The sequence below is a fragment of the Equus asinus genome, chromosome X (assembly GCF_041296235.1).
Source record: "Equus asinus isolate D_3611 breed Donkey chromosome X, EquAss-T2T_v2, whole genome shotgun sequence".
Taxonomy (NCBI): domain Eukaryota; kingdom Metazoa; phylum Chordata; class Mammalia; order Perissodactyla; family Equidae; genus Equus; species Equus asinus.
This window is the reverse complement of record NC_091820.1, coordinates 97,266,586-97,288,404: the sequence shown is the minus strand read 5'-3', so window position 1 is coordinate 97,288,404 and position 21,819 is coordinate 97,266,586. Positions and strand designations below refer to the sequence as shown.

The 21,819-nt window shown below is 40.1% G+C and overlaps 1 protein-coding gene across 2 annotated transcripts; it reads right to left on the bottom strand.

The window, feature by feature from the left end:
* Positions 1-143: 143 nt before the first annotated feature.
* Positions 144-2,306, bottom strand: TCEAL4 (transcription elongation factor A like 4). 2 transcript variants are annotated; one of them, XM_014828502.3, is made up of 3 exons: positions 2,036-2,306; positions 1,385-1,457; positions 144-1,041 (listed from the first exon to the last, which is right to left on the bottom strand). In XM_014828502.3, the coding sequence occupies exon 3, from the start codon at positions 1,012-1,014 to the stop codon at positions 325-327; it is 690 nt and encodes a 229-aa protein (XP_014683988.1). In that variant the 5' UTR covers positions 1,015-1,041; positions 1,385-1,457; positions 2,036-2,306; the 3' UTR covers positions 144-324. The 2 variants fall into 2 exon arrangements, with proteins under 2 accessions (XP_014683988.1, XP_044619316.1); XM_044763381.2 differs by having other exon boundaries at positions 144-1,036; positions 2,036-2,190.
* Between the last annotated feature and the right edge of the window lie 19,513 nt (positions 2,307-21,819).

Sequence of the window (21,819 nt, the reverse complement as noted above, 5' to 3'; positions counted from 1 at the left end):
ACAAAAAAGGAACAGGAAAAAAAATCACCCACAGATAACCACTGTTCATCTTTTAGTGGACACAGCTTTTAGAGTTTTTTTCTGTACATAGATCACTAGGTAAATATCTTTGCAGATTTAGAAAAATGAACTGATGCTGTATATATGGTGCTGCAAACTGTTTTCTTTTTAATTTTATAATGCACTATAAACATTTTTCCATGCAACGGATGAATATCTGCTACTGAAACACAGAGGGCTGCGGTTGGATAACAAGAATGACACCTAAAGTAAAGTATTAGCCTAAGGTTAAAGCACAGGGCCTGGCCCATGGAGGCCAGGGCACTACACAAAAGGAATGTCTTCAAAGCCCCTTTGTGGCGCCCTGCAACCACCCCTGAGTTCCCTTGGGCCCCTCGGGTGGAAGGGGTCCTGTAAGCTTTTTTGCATCCACATAAACCCCCCCAATTTCTGTCTGGTTTTCTTCACCTCATCCTCCACCCTAGCCATCTCATCAAATTCTCTTATCATCTCCTCATTGCTCAAATGCATATCGTGTATGGCCTCCTTATATTCCTTGAGGCACTGAGCCAGCCCCTTGTTGGTTTTTCTCTTGGCTTTCCTGGGTACATCATCCCCAGCTGGGCGCTTTCCTGCAGCCTTTGGTTCGCTGGCTGGCTTTTCTTCTTCTTTTGGCTTTCCCTGGCTCTCTGGATTTCCCTGGGTCTCTGGTTTTCCTTCTTCTTTTGGCTTTCCCTGGCTCACTGGCTTTCCCTGGTTTTCTGGCTTTCCATGGCTCTCTGCTTTTTCTCCTTCTTCTGGCTTTGCCTCACTCTCTGGCTTCTCCTTATCATTTAGTACTTCCTCATCTTCTGTCTTTCCCTCGTGATCTGTCTTTCCCTCGTTTTCTAACTTCTCCTTGTCTTCCAGACTACAAGCTACTTCCGGCTTTCCCATATCGAGTGGCTGTTCTTTGTTTTCCATCTTTCCTTGGTTCTCAGGCATTTCTTCCTTTTCATTGCAGAGTTTTTCCATGTTGAGATTTCCCCTCCTTACCCTGTCCTGGGGTTAGGGGAAAGAGGAGACAAAGAGGAGACAAGGGAGACTGAGGGCTTGGAAGTGGAACGCAGGTCCGGATAGTACTTGCATTTCGCCCCTTGTCAGGGTTCCCCTGACCTGGTCCGACCCCTAATTGCGCCTTCTGCCCACCTTTTTACCCCATCACTCCTCCCAACCGTTTTCCTGGCAGGCCCTACCATTTTCTCCATGTTTGCTCAGCGTGGCATAGTGGGTGTGTAAATGTGTTGGGAGGTAGGCAGTGGGGCCCCAAATTCTGCCCAGCCCATGCCCTCCACACTCCCCACTGCTCTGAGTCCCTGTCCAGCAACAGCCCTCCTTCACTGACCTGCGGGAATTCTGGACAGGTTTCTCCTCCTTTTCTAGTCTAGCAGAGTGCTGACAACAGCAGACACGCAGACCTGCAGACAGACAGCAGACAGGGGCTGGGCGTTCGGTGGATGCACAGGGACTCGGGTACCTTTCCTGAATCCCGGCCCTCCACACCCAAGGGTTCCCTCCCCAACCTCCTCCACCCCCCGCACCCCAGCCGCCATTTATTTTCACGCCTCGAGCGCCACACCAGGATGTTTTCCAAACTAATTTTGGATCTCTGCGTCCTTCTCTCCGGGAGGCAACTCGCCTCCCCACCCTCGAGGTCAACTTTTTTCTCTACATACGTTGTGGTAAAAGGGGGTTTATTTCCACTGTCTCACTGCTGGGGCGCCCCCAGCTCACCATCCCCGGCTCTAAAATGGACGGAAGTCAGAGAGGAGGAGGTGCGGAAAAAAGGGGCACGGGGACTTGGGGTGTCCGCCTTCCCCACCCTCCGCCCATTGGCCGCTTGCCCCCCTTAGCCATTTTCCCACCGCCATCTCTATCTGCACTCGGGCCAGCTTCCTTCGACCCGGACCCCATCCCCAACCTTTTTCCCTCCCATGCTCGGTCCTCCTCCCCATTCTGGTGGTCCCCAGGCAGCGACGAAGGTCCTTACACTGACCTGAAAGAACCTGGAGCAACAATTAAGAGCTCGCAGACAGCTCCGGGTCGGACCGCGGGGAGGCAGGGCGGACACCCGGACTGGTGCCCACATCTGCGCCCAGGCGGTCACGTGAACTTCGCGTCACCCCAGCTCGCCCCCACGCCCCGCCCACTAGCGGCGTCGGCCTTCCACCCCCTGCTTCTTCAGGGCAGGTCCCCCTCACTTCTCGGGGCCCTTTTGTCCTTTTCCTCTTCTTGAGAAGCTGGTCAAAGAAAGAATTTTAGTAAAAAATACAGAGGCTTTTTTTTTTTAATAGGTTGGGCGGTCCGGGGGAGGAGTCTTGACGATGTTGCTCATAAATGCCACTGACAGAACGTAGACCCACCCAATGAAATCGTATGAATGTGAACTTTAATACTGTACAAAGAGTAGAATGTCGCACTTTAGAAAGGATTAGGAAAACTGTTCCCCTCAAAATGAAATTGTCCCTTGCTTCAGACATGCACAAACATAAATTTTCTAATGAATTAAACATTTATATCTAAAAATGAAATTTTATTTGAAACAGAATAAAAGAACGATTTTTTTAAAGGGAGAGACTGAATATACAACGGACAATGACCAACCCATATATGACAATAGAACTGTAACCCACGACCTCTGCAGCGAGCAGCCCAGGAAGCCAGACCACAGCCTCTGCAGCAATCTTCAGGACTTGATCAGAGACTGCCAGCCTCCCAATTTTTGCCCCACCGCCAACTAGAGCAAGCTCCCCAAACCAATCACATAAAATGCCCTGCTTCTACTTAGCCTGCCTCCAGCTTCCCCAGGCTAACAACCTCCATTCAGAGAATACCTGAAGTCTCCCCTTTTTTCACTCTAAAGCTTTCCCATTCCCCTGCCTGCCTTTAAGTCTCTGCCAAAACACAAGTGATGGTGGCTGTCTCCCTTGTTATAACAAGCTCTGAATAAGTAGCCTCGGTTTCCACGTGAAGGAAGGCCTTTAAAAATATGATAACAAAGAGACGAACAATGAAGGAAAATGTTGATAGATTTGATTACATGAAAATGTGTATCAGATTTATTGAGAGACTGCGGACACATGGCACTCTTCCCTGCTCTTGTTGAGTGTATTGGTAAAAATTTTCTGAAGGGCAACTTTGTGAATTGTTTAAAAATAAAAATATTTGACATTTTGGCTCAGCAGTTCCACTTCTAATATTTACCCACAGAGATAATAAAGTGTTAAAATTGAATCTTCTGTTTTAAAACGTTTTATATTTAAAAAGTTCCCATAACAATTGTTTATTATGCATTTATTCTTTGCTGGAACTGGGGCTACAGCAGTGATTCTGTAGGCTTTGATTAAAATGGAAAAAAAATGGGCCATCACAGTTGTCCATCTGTGTCCATCAGTACAGATTTGGTTACATGACATCTTAGTACATTTGTTTTCCTTGGTTATCTTTGGATGTTTGGTTTGGAAAAGTAATTAATTCTTTTATGATGGGTGCTCAATGCACAGTAAAAATAATTGTTAACTATGAATAATCCTAAACTGCTATGGGTGGTGGGACAGAAAGGATAACCACAGGATGTAGTTTTGCCCTCTAGAAAATGCTACCTATGTGCCAGGCACTATGCTAGTTACCTTATCTTGTTTGGTGTGGATTTCATTTATACCTGGTGGAGGAACTCATACTTCAAAGAAGCAGAATGATTTAGAAAGCTACAGTCTTAACTCAGTGTAGTACTGGAATAAGCACAGTAAGTGGAATAAAACAGAGAAAGCCCACTAACATCCCCAAATATAAGTTTTTAGTATGTGATAAGGAAGCACTTCTGAATCAGTAGTAAAAAAAAAATAGGTTATTACAGAAATTATATTTGTATAATTAGTTCAATAGTTAAAGGAAAACAAAGAGCCCTATTTTATGACATACACTCAAATTCTTTTCAGAGTAGGCAAGAAAAATGAAATAAAAGGCATCCAGGTTGGAAGGATAGAAGTAAAACTCTCTCTATTTGCAGATGACATGATATTGTATATAGAAAATCCTAAGGAATCCACTAAAGGACTATGAGAACTAACGAGTTCAGCAATGCAAAAGAATACAAGATCAATATACAAAAATCAATTGTTATTTCTATATGCTAGCAATGAAAAATTCGAAGAGAAAACATTTTTGTCAAAAATAGCATCAAAAAGAATAAAACACTTAGAAATAAATTTACTTAAAAAGTCCAAGACTTGTACACTGAAACTAAAAAATATTGTTGAAAGAAATCCTCAATAAATTGAAAGATATCTTATGTTCATAGATTGGAAGACTTACTATTGTTAAGATGGGCAATATTTCCCAGATTCATCTACGTACTCAACACAATCTCTATCAAAATCTCAGCTGGCTTCTTTGCAAAAATTGACAAGCTGATCCCAAAATTCATGCAGAAATGCAAGGGATTCAGAACAGACAAAACAATCATGAAAAAGGACAAAATTGGAAGCCTCACACTTGCGGATTTCAGAAGTTACTATAAAGCTAAAGGAATCAGGACAGGACATATAGACCAATGGAATAGAATTGAGAATCCAGACGTAAACCCTCACATTTACGGTCAATTGATTTTTAGCCAGAGTGCCAAGAAAATTCAATGTGAAAGAACAGTCTTTTCAACAAATGATGCTGAGACAACTAAATATCCACATGCAAAAAAATGAATTTGGACCCTCACCTCACACCATATACAAAACTTAACTCAAAATAAATCAGTCCTAAATGTAAGAACTAAAATTATTAAACTCTTAGAAAAAAATATAGGTGCAATTCTTCATGACCTTGGGTTAGGCAATGGTTTCTTAGATATGACACCAAAAGTTCAAGCAACAAAAGAAATATAGATAAATGGGACTTTATCAAAATCTAAAACTTTTGTGATTTAAGAACACCATTAAGAAAGTGAAAAGACAATCCACAGAATGGGAGAAAATTTCTGGAGGTAATATATTTGATAAGGGACTTATATCTAGAATATATAAAGAACTCCTACAACTCAATATAAAAACAAAGAATCTGATTTAAAAATGGGCAAAGGATCTGAATAGGTATTTCTGCAAACAAAATATACAAATGGCCAATAAGCATGATGGTCAACATCATTAGCCATCAAGGAAATGCAAGTCAAAACCACAATGAGATACCACTTCATACCCACTGGGATGGATATAATCAAAAAGTCAGGTCAGCCCTGGTTGCCTAGTGGTTAAGTTTGGTGTGCTCCACTTCAGTGGCCCAGGTTCAGTTCCTGGGCACAGATCTACACTATTCTTCTGTCAGTGGCCATGCTGTCACAGCAGCTCACATACAAAAAGAGGAAGATTGGCAACAGACGTTAGCTCAGGGTGAATCTTCGTCAGCAAAAAAAAAAAAAAAAAAGGATCGATAATAACAGGTATTGTCAAATATGTAGAGAAATTGGAACCATCACACAGTGATGATGGGAATGTCAAATGGTGCAGCTACTGTGGAAAACAGCCTGTCTGGCAGTTTCTCAAAATGTTAAACGTTGAGTTACCATATGACTTGACAATTCCACTTCTAGGTAAACATTCAAGAGAAGTAAAAAACTATGTTCACACAAAAACTTACATGCAAATGTTCTTGGCAGCATTATTCATAATAATTAAAAAGTGGAAATATCCTAAATGTCCATCATCTGATGAATGGATAAATAAAATGTGGTATATACACACAATGGAATATTATTTGGCAATAAAAATGGAACAAAGTGCTGATACATGCTAAAACATGGATGAACCTTGAAAACATTGTACTAAGTGAAAGAAGTTATTCATAAAAAACCACATATGGTATGATTCCACCAATATGAAATGTCTAAAATAGGCATATCCATAGAGAGAGAAAGCAGATTAGAAGTTGCCTAGAACTTGAGAGGAAGATGAGGTGAAATGGGTAGTGACTTTTAAGGAGTATAAGGTTTCTTTTTGGGGTGATAAAAATGTTCTAAGATTGATTGTGGTGATGGTGGCACAACTCTGTGAATAGCTAAAGACCACTGAAATATGCACTCTAAGTGGATGAATTATATGGTATAAGAATTATATATCAATAAAGCTATTTTAAAAAATCTCATAATTTTGTTGATTTCAAAGTGTTTTATTATATAGATTTTCTATACAACAGACTGAATTAAGATCATGTAAATTTTTCTCTATTAAAGATACTTTTGTATTTATATCTTGGTGTACTTGTCTGATCATTTTCTCTGAATTTATTCTAAGAAATTGAATTGACAAATCAAAAGTTATAAAAACTTTAAGGTTTCTTATTCACGTAGCTAAAAGTTACCTATGTTGTTATTATAAGAATTTCAGAAAAACACAAACATGTATAACGCAGAAAGTAGATCTGTATGTTGTATATTATTAAATTTTTTGTTTATTTCATACATACACTTTACATATTTACTGGAATTATACCATATATACTGTTCTGCTACTTGATTCTTCCACTTAAAAGTATATCTTCAGGGGCCAGCCTCATGCCCGAGTGGTTAAGTTCATGCGCTCCACTCTGGCAGCCTGGGGTTCACAGAGTCAGATCCTGGGTGCAGACCTACACACTGCTCATCAAGCCATGCTGTGGCAGCATCCCACATAGAAGAACTAGAATGACTTACAACTTGGTTATACAACTATGTGCTGGGGCTTTGAGGAGAAAAAGGAAAATAAAATCTTTTTAAAAAATTTAAAAAATAAAAAATAAAAATTTTTCAAAAGTATATCTTCAGCACATTCCCATGTAAGTATAGATAGAACTACCTTATACATTTTAATGGTTGCATATTATTTTACTCTTTAGATTTATCACAACTTATTTAATCAAACCTCCATGGGCTAACATTAGAAATGTTCTATACTTTCGCTATTAACAACATTGCTTCAATGCATATCTATATGCAGATTGCATCCATTTGTTCACCTGGAGGACAGATTTAATTTCCAAAGATGATATATCCCAATCCACATGTGACCTTGCCACTGTTCTCATTGAGAAATGTGGACTATGTTTCCTCCCTTTGAATCTGAGAGGACTTGTGACTCTTTTGATCAACTGAGTACAATGGAAATCACTTTGTGACTTCTGAGGCTTGGTCAGAAAACACCATGAAGATCTAGCTGGTCTTTTGGGATGCAGACCCGTGTAACAATGGTCTGGGGGAAGCAGCCACCATGTAACAATTCTGCCTACCCTGAGACTACCATGCTGGAAAGACCATGTGTAACCTCTCTGGTTGACAGCTCTGCCTGACTTCTGATCCAACAGCCAGCAGTAACTGCCAGCCATGTGAATGAGCCCTCTCGGATGTCCATCCCAGTCCAGCTTTCAGATGACTGCTGTCCCAGCTGACATCTGACCTAAACATCAGAAAAGATCCCAAAGAAGAACCTAGCACCTGACACTTACTGAATATAAATGATTATTTTAAGCCGCTAACTTTTGGAGTAATTTGTTATGCAGCAATATTAACCAGAACAACCTGTACAGAGGATATAATAATACTAGCAGTAAAGGAAATTGTAAATAGCTTGCAAAGCCCAAAACATTTACTATCTGGCTCTTTACAAAAAATTTTGTCAGCCCATGTCTTAGACCAAAAGGAACAACTAAATCTCCACCACCACCACAACCATCGTCATTAAGATACGATGTTGAGTGAGTACTAATACAGACGCATATCAGGGTATAGGTAGCATTCCATTCATTGGTGGGGGGGGTAAACTTTTATTTTAATATAATTTTAAACTTACAGAAAAATCATTCCATGTATTTTTGAAACAACTAATTCTTGAGTGCTGAAAGCCCATAATGTAATAGTTGATGGCCTGGTATACTGAGAAGAGTCTAGAATTCAGATTCAGCACATACTTTAAAAAAGTATTTAATCTCTTTTAGGCCCAGTTGGTTTTCCCATCTATGAAATGGGAGAACGGATAACAGTCAAAAGAGTAACCATATCAAATGTTGGCAAAGATATAGAGTAACTGGAACCCACAAATATATTTTAGGTGGAAGTGTAAATTGATACAACTACTTTGGAAAACTGTCAGTATCTATTAAAGCTAAGCATTCATGCTTATTCTGACTCAGCAGTTGCACTCCTGGTGTATTTCAATAGAAATGAGTCCTTGTGTCACCAGAAGACATAAACAAGACTGATGATTAAGCTCAAAACTTAAAGCAATGCAAATGTCCATCAACAGAAAAATAGTGTTATAGTCCTATAATGCATTACTATACAGAAATGAAAATGAACAAGTTACAGATACAAACAACAACATGGAATAAATACCACAAATACGACACCAATACTTCCATTGTAATCCCTCCACCTCCTTCCTGCCTGTAAAACCACATATCCATGGAATCATAAATGGGGGCACATTCGAGGCCACAGGAAAGATTCAGGGAGAGAGAAAAGCTGAAGTGGCCCTTGGAACTCAACCTGGTCTCTGACATCCTTAGCTGTTGGAATTTGTCAAGGGAAAACATGCTAATGCATTTTAATTTGAATTAATTACCCCAATGGAGATTGAGGTAGGTCAAGCAAATTAACACTGCATTAGCTTTTATTTTAAAGTATTTCCTGTCAAGCAGATCAATGCAGAGAGGCACAGTTTCTATAAGCTCCTGATAGGTTCAAATACTCAAAGGCTAATACCATGTCTGATGGACCAGACACTAGAGCGAAATTCAGGAGATCACCACGAGGTCCTGGTGACAGTTCTGACCCAGTAGCTATGTGAGCTTGGGTAAGGCCCTTCACCTCTCTGGGAAGATCCCATCTGGGAAAGAACAATGAGTTCCTAGAAGGGATAGAATTAACTACGACAGTCCAATTATTTTAACAAAAGCAACACCTATGAATCTTATGCTTTCTTAAAACAAAATCCCCAGTGGTGCGTGATAAACTGTCTGGTCAAACATCATGTCCACCAAAGTCATATGGTCCCTGCCTAACTTCAGCTCCCAGGAGCTGACGTTGTTCACACTTACCTCTGTGTAGGAAGACTCTGAAGGAAGACTTAGTTACATTATGGACAGGTTTCAGGATTTCAGAAGAATTTTAGGGCAACAGCAGAGGCTATGATGAGCAGGACTAGCCATGTCACAACCCTCAGACGGACACGAGACAGCATGTCAAGGACTGGATTGATGACCTGCTAGAGGGGAGTACATGTGCTCTCGTGTTCCATTCATGTCCACCAGTGATCCTAGATTTGTTTTTAAAGTCCCTCATATTAAGGAAAAAGAATAAATGACCACTTTTTCAAGCTTCCTCCTCCCTTGCCCCATACTCATTCTCTTCTTACCCAGGAGTGACAGCCCAAAATCAAGGAGTGGGGGATGACAATGGGTTAGGAATCAGGACCTACCCCATTTTATTCGCCTCTGTCCTGGGGTGAGGTTTTCATCCTGCCAAGTTAAGGTGGTGAACTTCATTTTGTCAGGCATATACATTTGAAGGTGAAAAATAAAATAAAATAACTCAATATTCAGATAGCTTGAGGAAAAAGATGGTGGGGGGAGAGTCATCTTATTTCTCTTGATGGATCACCATGTTTCACTTAATATAATGTAAAAGACAGGTCCTTCATTGGCTGAGCCAGTGGAGAATGGGGCAGGAACTGCTCTCATTGGACGCTCCCATCATCAGAGTGGAGCATAATTGCAGGTCCTTAAGGTTTACATTTTTAAACATGAAAGATTATACACTGGAAAAGAATAAAAGCAAATAAATCTGAATGAAATAGAGTAGTAATTTCAGAGTCCAGGGAGCTTGATAAAGGTATTGTTTCTTGAGATTTTTGATTTATCTATTTATGCACTTTTTGTTTGTTTGTTTCCATTATGTATTAAAATGAATTCAAAGAAACATTTGTGGTAGTTTTTTTCTCTTAACACTGTTTTCCTCGGATTCATGCTTATATGCTATTTTCTATAGTTAAAGCCATTTCCCTTTAGTCTTCTTCATAAAACACAACATTAGTATATGATTGTTTACTTAGTCCCTTTGTTCCTCATTCACCCACTAGGGTAAATATCAGATGTACCCATTGTCCCTTCCAGCCTTCAACATCAAGCTAGGTTTTTCTCTCTAGTTATCAGATTCATCTGTCTCAGTCACCCTGCACTCTCAACCAAATTATAGTGCATTTAAATGCTTTTTGTTAATACTTCTGTTCACTTTCTGAATTTATAAGTGCAAAACAGCCAAAACACACTACTGTTCTAATGGATTCAATATATTAAAATACCTTCTAATACATTATGCACGAGACCAGTGTGCTAGAATAACTTTGGTAAAACATTTGATGGCGTGACAAATGTTGGCATTTCGAAGCAGCAACAACTAATATAAATTAAGTGACTTGGTGAAATGCTTTTCTTCCTGAACATGTCCACAGCTCTTTCTCTGAACACACACAACTCTTTGCTTTCCCACAATTGTATTTCAGATGTGTAAGTCAATCATGTGCCCCCCACCCCTGACCAGGGGATTCACCTGCATGTAATTTTGTGATACTTTTTCTAGGTCTTTGCAGTAAAATCCTTTTTCAAGTCCTTTCATAAGATTTTTCTAATATACCAGATGACAAATAAAAGTTCTGATGAGAGGATTCAATTTTTGTGAATCTTGTCTCTATTGATGGTAATACTAGTATTTCACCATGAAACAAGCATTGTGATGTTAGCAAAGGGATTTAAAGCATGTACTGAGATTCACTGAGATTTTTTCATTAATATTATAAAGTGAATGTTTGTATTTTGCTCAATCTGAAATGTTTTTCTATTCTTGAACGACTCCTGATTTGTCTTTTCTGGTTCATCGTTTGCCATTATGCCAGATATAATTGTTAATAATTTATGTAGGATTTTTATATCCTAATTTATAAATGTGACTGCTCAGAACTCTTTTTAGCATGCTTTTTTTGCATTATATTTTCTTCAAATAAAAATGTATTTTTTTCATCACAATCTAACACCATTTCATTAACAGAAAAAATACCTGTTCCTTAATGATCTAAGATTAAACGTTTTTGGAAGCCTGGCCATTTGGTATGGTAGTGCATTGATGATCTCAATATCTTAAATTTTCTTAGTCTTTAAGTCCTTTTTAGGGGAGGAAAGTGGGCTTAATTTCTGTAATTTAGAGCCAGCCCTGATGGCCTAGTGGTTGAAGTTCAGTGTGCTCCTCTTCAGCGGCCCAGGGTTCACTTCCGGTGCTGGACCACACCACTCCTCTGTCAGCAGTCATGCTATAGCAGCAGCTTACATAGAAGAACTAGAAGGACTTGCGACTAGAATATACAACTATGTACTGGGGCTTTGGGGACATAAAAAAAAGAGAGAAGGAGATTGGTGACAGATGTTAGCTCAGAGCAAATCTTTCAAAAAAAATTTCTGTAATTTATAATTTCCACAAATCCACACATTTTGTCAGTATTTTCAATTGTATTATCATAGATATTTGAAAGACATATCCTTTACTTTGTATAATATTTTCCAAATTATTCCCTTTTTCTTCCTAAGGAGGTTACTTAGATGTGTAATTTACCAATTTTTTTTTCCAGTCAACAGCTCTCATATTTACTCACCAATTATATAGTTTGGGTTATTTTTCTGGACTTAAGTATTGCCAAGAGAAACAATTTTTTTTCTCCCTGAGGCAGATTCATCCTAAGTTAACATCTGTTACCAATCTCTCTCTTTTTTTTGGTATGACTTTTTTTTTTTGGTGAGGAAGATTGGCCCTGAGCTAACATGTTACCCATCTTCCTCTTTTTTTCTCCCCAAAGCCCCTCTACATAGTTATATAACCTAGTTGTAGGTCCTTCTAGTTTTTCTATGTGGGACCCTGCCTCAGCATGGCTTGATGAGTGGTGCTAGGTCTGTGCCCAGGATCCCAACTGGTGAAGCACCACTGTGAAGCAGAGCACGGGAACTTAACCACTACGGCAACAGGTCTGCCAATCTTCCTCTTTTTGTATGTGTGCCCCAGCCACAGCATGGCCACTGACAGTGATGTAGGTCTGCGCCCTGGAACTAACCCCAGGCTGCCAAAGTAGAGCACGCTGACCTTAACCACTAGGCAACAGGGCTGGTCCAAGAGAAACAATTTTAACTGTGGTTAATGTTTAAGGATATTTTACATTTTTAAAAATATACCTATTTCTGTTCGTGTTTTGTATTTGGAGACTGGTTTTGCCATTTTTACTTTTTCCCAATTCACTGAGGTTTTGATCACAGTTGGAGACAATGGCTTGTCAGCCACGTTCCTTGTTTTACAGGAGCTCCTCTCCTCAATCGGAGAGCTTCTGCTCAAGCCAGGGAGGCTTAAGCCCAGCACGTTAGATTCTGAGTTGGCAGACAAATGCTCCAAAGGTGGCTAGTGTCATTCCGTTAGCATCGCGGGCCTGGGTTACAGAGGACAAACTCTTGAGAACCTGAAGCTGAAACTTCTACAATTCAAGCGCTGCAGATAGTGTCTTCAAAATGCTCTCCACAGAAGCTACAGGAAACTTTTAGATAGTCTGATTATTCCATGCCTTCTAATTGGCTCTTGCCAGGTAGAACTATCCAATCAAATTTGACAACGTGTTGCTTATTGACAGGGTTTCCTGCATTACACTTCACCCAATCAGATGTTGCGTGCACCAACACCTCGTTTGAATACAGGGAATATAAATAGACACCACTCGGTTACCAACCAGCTTTCTCTTTCATTCCAGTGTACTGGGAAACTATGTCCATCGTGGCTGAGCGTTCTCGTAAATCTATCTTTGCCAAGAAGGACATCAGGAAAGCCACTTCCAAAACAGAAAAGGGGAAGATGTAAAAGAGACGCCCTGAGACAAGTTACGCCACCTATGTTTACAAGGTTCTGAAGCAGGTTCAACTTAATATGGGTATTTCATTTAATGTCGTGCGCATCGTGAATTATTTTCTTAATGATATCTTGGAATGCACTTCAGATCATGCCCTCCTCCTGGCCCGCCCACCAAGCGCTCCACCATCTCGTCCACTGAGATCCAGGACTCTGTGTGCACGCCGCTGCCGGGGGAGAGTGACAAGCACACCGTGCCCGAGGCCAGCAAGGCCGTCATCAGGTACATTAGCCGCTGCTGAGCTGCTTCAGGAGCACCTGAGCATTGCAACCCAAAAGCTCTTTTCAGAGCCACTTAAGTTTTCATAAGAACTGTATTCTGGTAAAGTTTGATCTGCTTTATTTTATTTTATTCTTATTATTTTTTTTGGTGAGGAAGATTGGCTCTGAGTTAACATCTATGCCAATGTTCCTCTGTTTTTTGTATGTGGGATGGTGCCACAGCATGGCTTGGTGAGCAGTGTGTAGGTCCGCGGGGGATCTGAACCGAGGAACCTCGCTGGGAAATGGAGCGTGTGAACTTAACCACTACGCCGCCCACTGGCCCCTGCTTTATTTTTTAAAGTGTGGCGTTCTGCTAATTTTAAAACAGGTTTTTTTTTTTTTTACGGTAAACTAAATATTATCGATTTTATTTGAATATGTCTATGGTCTAATTTGTTCAAAATGAAATAGTGAGTTTTGTTCAATAATTTTGCATTATACCACTTTACTAAAGAGTCCGTTTTTTTAGTTATTTTTCTAGGTTAACCTTTCACCCAGCTTGTAGGATAATGTTATTTACGTTTTTCACTCTCATTCTCTCATGAATGTATGGCAAAATTTTCCAGAGATACAGCATGTACCATAATGGCAACAGATTAAGTGCAGAAACGGATATAAGACTCCAACAGATTTCTATTAGGACAGATATTAAAGAGATTTTCAAATATCTTTTTAAATGTCCATCTCCTCATGACTTTTTTTAGGAAATATATTTTTTGTATGAATTTACAATTTATGTTTATATGATGTAATGGATATTTTATTATTATTATTTAATGAATTAAAGTTTTCCATTTTAATATTTAATATAGTAAATATTGACAGATATAGCCGACATAAATAATTTAAAACTCCATAATTTTTGAATCTGTAAAGTACTCTGAGAACAAACTGCTCCAGGTATTGTTAGCAGTGTAATCAGATCAACTGAAAATGCTTAGCCTCTGTTTTGGTGTTTTTTCTGCAGGAGAGAATGGAGGTCCTTTCCCCACCTTGCCAAAGTTCATTTACATATTTCCAGACAGGAATTATTTCTGTTGCTGCAAGTTGCCTAAAGCTTGTGGTTATGAATAGTTCCCATAGAATCAGAATCAAATAACACAGAAGGTTTACACATAATTTTCCTTTGAAGAACAATTATTTCCCTATAGTCTCCCCGTTTTGGATAAACAGAAATCTCAAAGAAAGATTATTCTTTTTTTAAATTGAGGTATAATCGACATACAACATTATGTTAATTTCAGGTGCACAACATAATGATTCGATATTTGTATATATTTTGAAATGATCACAATAAGTCTAGTTAATATCCATCACCAACATAGGGAATTTTTTTCTTGTGATGAGAACTTTTAAGATTTACTTTCTTAGCAACTTTCAAATATGCAGTACAGTATTATTAACTATTATCACGATGCCGTACATTACATTTCCGTGATTTATTTATTTTATAACTGGCAGTTTGTACCTTTTGACCCCTTTCACCCATTTCGCCCATCGCCAACCTCTGCCTCTGGCAACCGCCAATCTGTTCTCTTACCTATGACCTTGAGGGTGGTGGTGGTTGTTATTTTTTTCAGACTCCACATAGAAATGAAATCATATGGTGTTTGTCTTTCTCTGTCTGATTTATTTCACTTAGCATAATGCCCTCAAGATCCATCTGTGTTCTTGCCAAGAATGGCAAGATTTCATTCTTTTTATGGCTGAATAATATTCCGTTGTCTATATGTACCACATTTTCTTTATCCATTCATCTGTCCATAGACACTTAAGTCCTTTGCCCATTTTTCAATCCAGTTATTTGTTTTTTGTTGTGGAGTTGTAGGAGTTGTAGGAGTTTTTAAAAATATATTCTGGATATTAACCCTTATCAGATAGATGGTTTACAAATACTTTCTCCCATTCAGTAGGTTGCCTTTTCACTCTGTTGATTATTTTCTTTGCTGCACAGAAGTTTTTAGGTTTCGTGTAGTCCTGTTTGTCTATTTTTGCTTTTTTTGGCCTATGCTTTTAGTGTCACATTCAAGAAATTATTGTCAAGTCCAACGTCATGAAGATATTCTCCCATGTTTTCTTATAGAATTTTATAATTTCAGGTCTTACATTTGGGTCTTATATCCATTTTGAATTAATTTTTATATATGGTGTAAGTAGGGGTCCAACTTCCCCATCACCGTTTGTTGAAAAGACTATTCTTTTCCCATTGAATGGTTTTGGCACCTTTGTTGAAAATCAATTGATCATACATGTGAGGGTTTGTTTCTTGGTTCTCTATTCTATTCCATTGATCGTCATGTCTGTCTTTATGTCAACACCACACTGTTTTGCTTACTGTAATTCTGTAGTAAATTTTGAAATAAGGAAGAATGAGACCTCCAACTTTGTTGTTCTTTTCCAAGTTTGTTTTGGTTCTGCATGGTCCCTTGAGATTCCATATGAATTTTAGGATGGATTTTTTTATTTTTGCAAAAAATGTCACTGGGATTTTGATAAGGATTGCATTGAATCTATAGATCACTTCGGATAGTATTTCCATCTTAACAATATTAAGTTCTAATCCATGAACATAGGATGTCTTTCTATTTATTTCTGTCTTCTTTAATTTCTTTCAGAAACATTTCGTAGTTTAGTGTGCAAGTCTTTTGCCTCTTGGGTTAAGTTTATTCCCAAGTATCTTATTCTTTTTGATGCTATTGTAAACGAAATTGTTTTCTTAATTTCCTTTTGAGTTTTCCATTATTAGTGTATAAAATTGCAACTAATTTTTGCATGTTGGTTTTGTATTCTACAACTTTGCTGAATTAGTTTATTAGTTCTGACAATTCTTTTGTGGAATTTTTAGGTTTTTCTATATATTAGATCATGTCATCTGTGAATAGAGATAGTTCTACTTCTTCCTTTCCAATTTGGATGCTTTTAATTTATTTTTTTTCCCCAGTTGCTCTAGATAGAACTTCCAGTACTATGTTGAATAGAAGTGGCCAGAGTGGGCATCCTTGTCTTGTTCCTGATCTTAGAGAAAAAACTTCTAGTCTTTCACCATTGATTATGATGTTAGCATTGGACATTTTCACATTGGACTTTAAAAAATCTCTTATTATTTGCTTATCCTGAGGCTAGGAATGAAAGCCAAGAAACTCTCTCAACCGGATTCCACATGCAGTATGTATAAATTGGGTGAATTTTTTTCAGGGTTACTAAACTATCTCAGAGTTCCTGGCCTGCCAATAAGTGACCTTCCTTTCTCACTTATAAGGCTGGAGACCCTGTAAGCCAAGTAATCAAGCCAGTTTTCCTCAGTGGGCTCCCTACAGTCAACCCTAATTTTCTAACTGTAGCTGGTCATACTTGATTAAATGAACATCATTCTCAAATATGACATTTCAGGCAAGGCCTTAGTTGCATAACCAAAGTTTCCAATTGTATCCTGGTAAAAAGGAGGACAGATTCTTCTTGAACATGTGCAAATCATAATATTGCCATGAAAAGTAAGAAGATCCAGTTAGAATTTGTAAATTCTACAGAGGCTTGAGAATCAGTAAGAAAAAAAAGTCATTTACAAATGTTTCATTTCAGTTTATACATAATGTAGGAAAGACATAGGCCACATTATATACACAGAACGTAGAAGATTAAAACAGCATCAACAATATTCCAAACAAAAACTACAGTCACTCCTCATCAGGTCGTTCAGTCCTATATAATTAATTCCTGTTCTGCTGGGTTTTGGGTCAGTAGTCTCTTGAACCTACCTACTTGTCAGCTAAAAATCCTCCTAGAAATCATGACTCGGTCCATTGGAAAGGCTTTAAAGTTGTTGAAGCAATGACTTCAAAAGCCTGTATCCACAAATGTGCTCTTTCAAGTGTCAATAGGCTGAAATACCTAGCGTAGTTCTCTTTGAAGAAACAGCTCCTTTCTAGCACCCTAACAACTTTGCATGTATCCACATTGGCCACATAGGCAAGACTTGAACCACTGCTCATCTAAGTCTTGGAAGAATGTCTTTGGTCTTCCCAGAGCATGAGAACACGGAAACCTTCTGAGCAGCAGTTACCACACCATATCCCACTCACCTCTCCTATCTAGCAGGAGGTTATCTTGAAAGTTTCTTTGTTGCCTCTTGGATTCTGATGAGGTGTGTCTTTCTTCTGAGCACAGCTGTAGGCTATAAAACTTTAGCTGCAGGGTGTCACTGACTCCTCTGCAACAGTGTCATGTCATCCATATTGCAGTCATCCGGCCCCTTTTGTTTTTCCCAATGCAAGGGACAGGGGAATTATATATTACCTTTGGCTACTCATCCTTTTAACATCTATGTAAGTAATGCACGTCTGAATCTAAAAAGGGCTCACTGTTTTCTTTACTAGCCAAATCACTTATCCTGTCTTGTGTTGATGTCCATTTCCACAGGGCTCTGAGATAGTCCTTCTTTCTTGAAAATACAAACTCTGGCCTGTAGCTGATTTCAGAGTCTTCAAGCAAGCGTCAGAATAAAACAAAAACTATTTGCAGATGTGATTTTGTGATTTATAATAAGGAATATATGTTTGGTTTTTGTCCTTGTTCCTGGCGCAGAGCTCCTAAGACCTTTAGGATTTCCTAAGTGATGAAAGCGATAAAGGTGTCTTTTGTTAAGGTAATAATGATTTGGGAAGGCCCTAGGTAACCAAAGGATGGACTGGTTGCCAGGGGAATCACGCCTGTGATTAGAGGGTTGGAAGTTTCAGTCCCACCCGTCCCCCACCTCTGGGGAAGGGAGAGGGGCTACAGATCGAGTTCAGTTACCAATGGCCAATGATTTAATCAGTCATGCCTATGTAATGATGCCTCCACAAAAACCCGAAAGGACTTTGTTCGGAGAGCTTCCCGGTTGGTGAACATGTGGAGGTGCTGGGAGAGTGGCACACCTGGAGAGGACATGGAAGCTCCGCACCTTTTTCCCATACCTTGCCCTATGCATCTCTTCCATCTGCCTGTTCCTAAGTTATATCCTTTTATAATAAACCAGGAATCTAGTAAGTAAAATGTTTCTCTGAGTTCTGTGAGCCGCTCTGGCAAATTAATCGAACCTGGGTCCGGCCTGGGGGCACAGTGGTTACGTTCTTACCCTCTGGGTCGGCGGCTGGGTTTCACAGGTTCAGATCCTGGGCGCAGACCTAGCACCGCTCATCAAGCCACACTGTGGCGCCATCCCACGTAAAATAGAGAAAGATCCGCACAGATGTTAGCTTAGCGACAATCTTCCTCAAGCGAAAAGAGGAAGATTGGCAAGAGATGTTAGCTTAGAGCCAATCCTCCTCACATGCGCGCGCACACACACACACACACACACACACAAAGTTTAATCGAACCCAAGGAGGGAGTGGTTGGAGCCTCCAATCTACAGCTGGTGAGTCAGAAGCACAGACGACAACTTGGACTTGTGATTGGTGTCTGAAGTATGTCTCTTGGGGGGGGGCAGTCTTGTCGGACTGAGCCCTTAATTTGTGGGACCTGAAGCCATCTCCAGTTAGTGTCAGAATTGAGTTGAAGTGTAGGACACCCAGCTGGTGTCAGAGAATTGCTGGTCGTGTGGAAAAAAATACTTCGGAATTGATGTCAGAATTGGAGTGGATGACAGCGGCTTTAAAATGGCTGTGGTTATTTTATTGATGGTGTTGATGCAAATAATCCATAGTCAATCTATAAATCAAAATTGTGGTGAGTTTATTATGAGTTCTAGCTGAATGTGCTCGTGAGTCCATTTGAGGTGTCATCAGATAGGTACAATCTGGTAGCCATGACCATGTTACTTTGCAAAGTGGATGTACCAGGTCACAATCCAACCAGTTATGTATGGGAGTTCTCATTGCTCTACGCTGGCCATCTAAAGAGGAGGCTGAATGCCTGGTTCCAAGCACAGGCCTTGAGTCAAGCACATGGGGATTATGATGGCAGCTCTTTCTCTTAGTATCTGTGTGACCCTGGAACATGTACTTAACCGCTCTGAACCTCACTCTTATAATCTGTGAAAAGATATCTTGATACCAAAGAGAATATGTAGAACATGTAGACTGGCAGCAAACCTTTGTTTCCTTTCTGTTCCGTCTTTTCCTCTCTTTTCTTTTCTTTTCTTTTTTCTGAGGAAGATTAGCCCTGAGCTAACGTCTGCTGCCAATCCTCCTCTTTTTGCTGAGGCAGACTGGCCCTGAGCTAACATCCGTGCCCATCTTCCTCTACTTTATAGGTGGGACGCCTGCCACAGCATGGCTTGCCAAGTGGTACGGAGGTCCGCACCTGGGATCCAAGCCGGCAAACCCCCGGCCGCCAAAGCAGAACATGTGAATTTAACTGCTGCACCACCAGGCCAGCCCCTGTTTTCTTCTCTTTAAGAGAGATTTAATTTTAACCTCAAGACCATCGCTATGTCTTAGAGAGCATTTTGGGAATGTTAAAAGAAGAAGGAAAACAGATACACTCATGTACATTATGGAACAGATTCAGGGCCATTTCTGTGATAAAGAATGCTATAAAATGAGTTGTCTGATGGAGTGTAGGGGGTGGAAATACTTAGTCTTTCCTATTGAGTGATTATGCCTTTGCTGTGGCCTTTCTGGGTCCAGTAGTTTCAATTCAGGCATGCACATGAACTGGGAGTCTGGGACCTCCAGAAAGATGAGGCATTTGGTGACTGGGAATCTGCAGGGAGGGACCCTGGAGCAAGATTCAGAAGCACTGCCTGAGTCTCAGTGCCTGAGCCTTCACTGTTGACAGGACTTTGGGAGGGTCATTTCCTCTCACCTCTCCTCAGCTACCAAAGAGGATTGCACCAGGGAGCAGGGTCAATGAGGGCATGGTACCTGGATTGAATATCTATGTTCCAGGCACTGTACCATCTGCTTTACTTGCATTTCTCCCTTTTCGTCAAGCACTTTTGCTCAAGAGGCCTTTATGGGGCAAACTCCAGCATCCTATGAAAAAGAACAATATTGGGTATCTGATTTAGATGGGAAGGGGGCACAGAAATCCTCTCTGAGAAATTACATTTAAAAGGTAACCTGAAGTGTGAAAAGGAGAGAGCTAGGGTGGGAGAGACACCCACGCAGGAGGAGCAGCAAGTGTAAAGGCCCTGGGGTGGGAAATAGCTTGGCCCTTTTGGAATGGAGTGAGACCAGTGTAGCAGTCAGTGAGAGAGGGGGAGTGGCCCCAGATAGGAAGGCAGGGGCCAGAGCACACAGGCCCTCTAGGCCATGGTCAGGAGTTTGTGTTTTACCTGCTGAGCTCTGACAAGGGTGGAGAGTTTGTAAACAGGATAAGCCACTTGCTTTTGGCAGCCAGGAAGATGTTGGACTCTGAGGGCAAAAATGCCTTGCCTTTCCTGTCAGCAGAGTAGCCCTAAAGAGCATCCTTGTGGATGGAGCCTCTCTTGCTGAGGTGACAGGACTGTGTCCTTGTTACTATGGAAACCTGACATTGGGCTGGTGATGGTGGTGAGGGGGACACTTGACAGGCCTTGAGCTGGCTGGTGAGACTGTCCTGATTCCCTTACCCAAGGGAATGTATTGCATGAGGTGAAGAGGTTTGCGGGGGCGGGGCAGGTGATCCTTCATGGGGTTCAGGTCAGTCTATCGGCCCTGCTAAGGGAGGACAGAGGTCACTTAGACACACAGCCCCACGTCCCTTGTCTGGTTCTGAAACAGCTAGAAATTCTTCTGTTTATGACAAGAGGTTCATATTTCCCCAAGACATTTTCCTGATTATAATCATACCTACCCACAGTTCCTGATCATATAAAAGATACTGTTTGTAGGGGCCTGGCCTAGTGGTGTAATGGTTAAGTTTGTGTGCTTCTCTTTGGCAGCCCGGGGTTCGGAGGTTCAGATCCTGGTGTGGACCTAGCACCACTCGTCAAGCCACGTTGTGGCGGCATCCCACATAAAATAGAGGAAGATTGGCAACAGATATTAGCTCAGGGCCAATATTCCCCACCGAAAAAAAAAAGATACTGTTATTATTCAGTCAGTGCATAAAATGTTCCCATAATGAACTATAATTCAGAAGGAACATAGATCACATTTATTTACATTTTTAACTGTATCCAGTGAACATGATTTTATTTTTTGCATTTTTAGATCATAAACCATATGGAGCTAGCTATCACTCCTAGATTAATTTTAGTGGACAAAGACAGACAAATGCGTTTTAAGTGTATATTGCATATCATTTTTACTCTCCTCAGTACCCTTACTCCTTATCAGATGTTTTCCATATATGCTGTTTAATAATGGATTGTAAACATAAATAATATATGTGTTGTGTAAAATGCCTCACAGCCAGACAAAGTGAAAGTGTCTTTCTGGGCCAGTGTTCCTCCATCCTACTTCCCAAAGGTAACCACTGCTGTCATTTGATCTGTACTTGGCATACATTTTTCTATGCAGATTGAAATACACATACGTGAATAGATACATTGGTCTATTCATCAACTGATTTATTTTTTTTAGATATTAAATTGGAATCACAGAATAATACTGATGTGCTACTTACGTTCTTGACTTAACAAGATGCATGTTTTAAAAATT

What these genes read in the sequence shown, in the direction of transcription:
- TCEAL4 (XM_014828502.3), bottom strand. Translation starts at nt 1,014, where the DNA reads ATGGAAAAACTCTGCAATGAAAAGGAAGAAATGCCTGAGAACCAAGGA.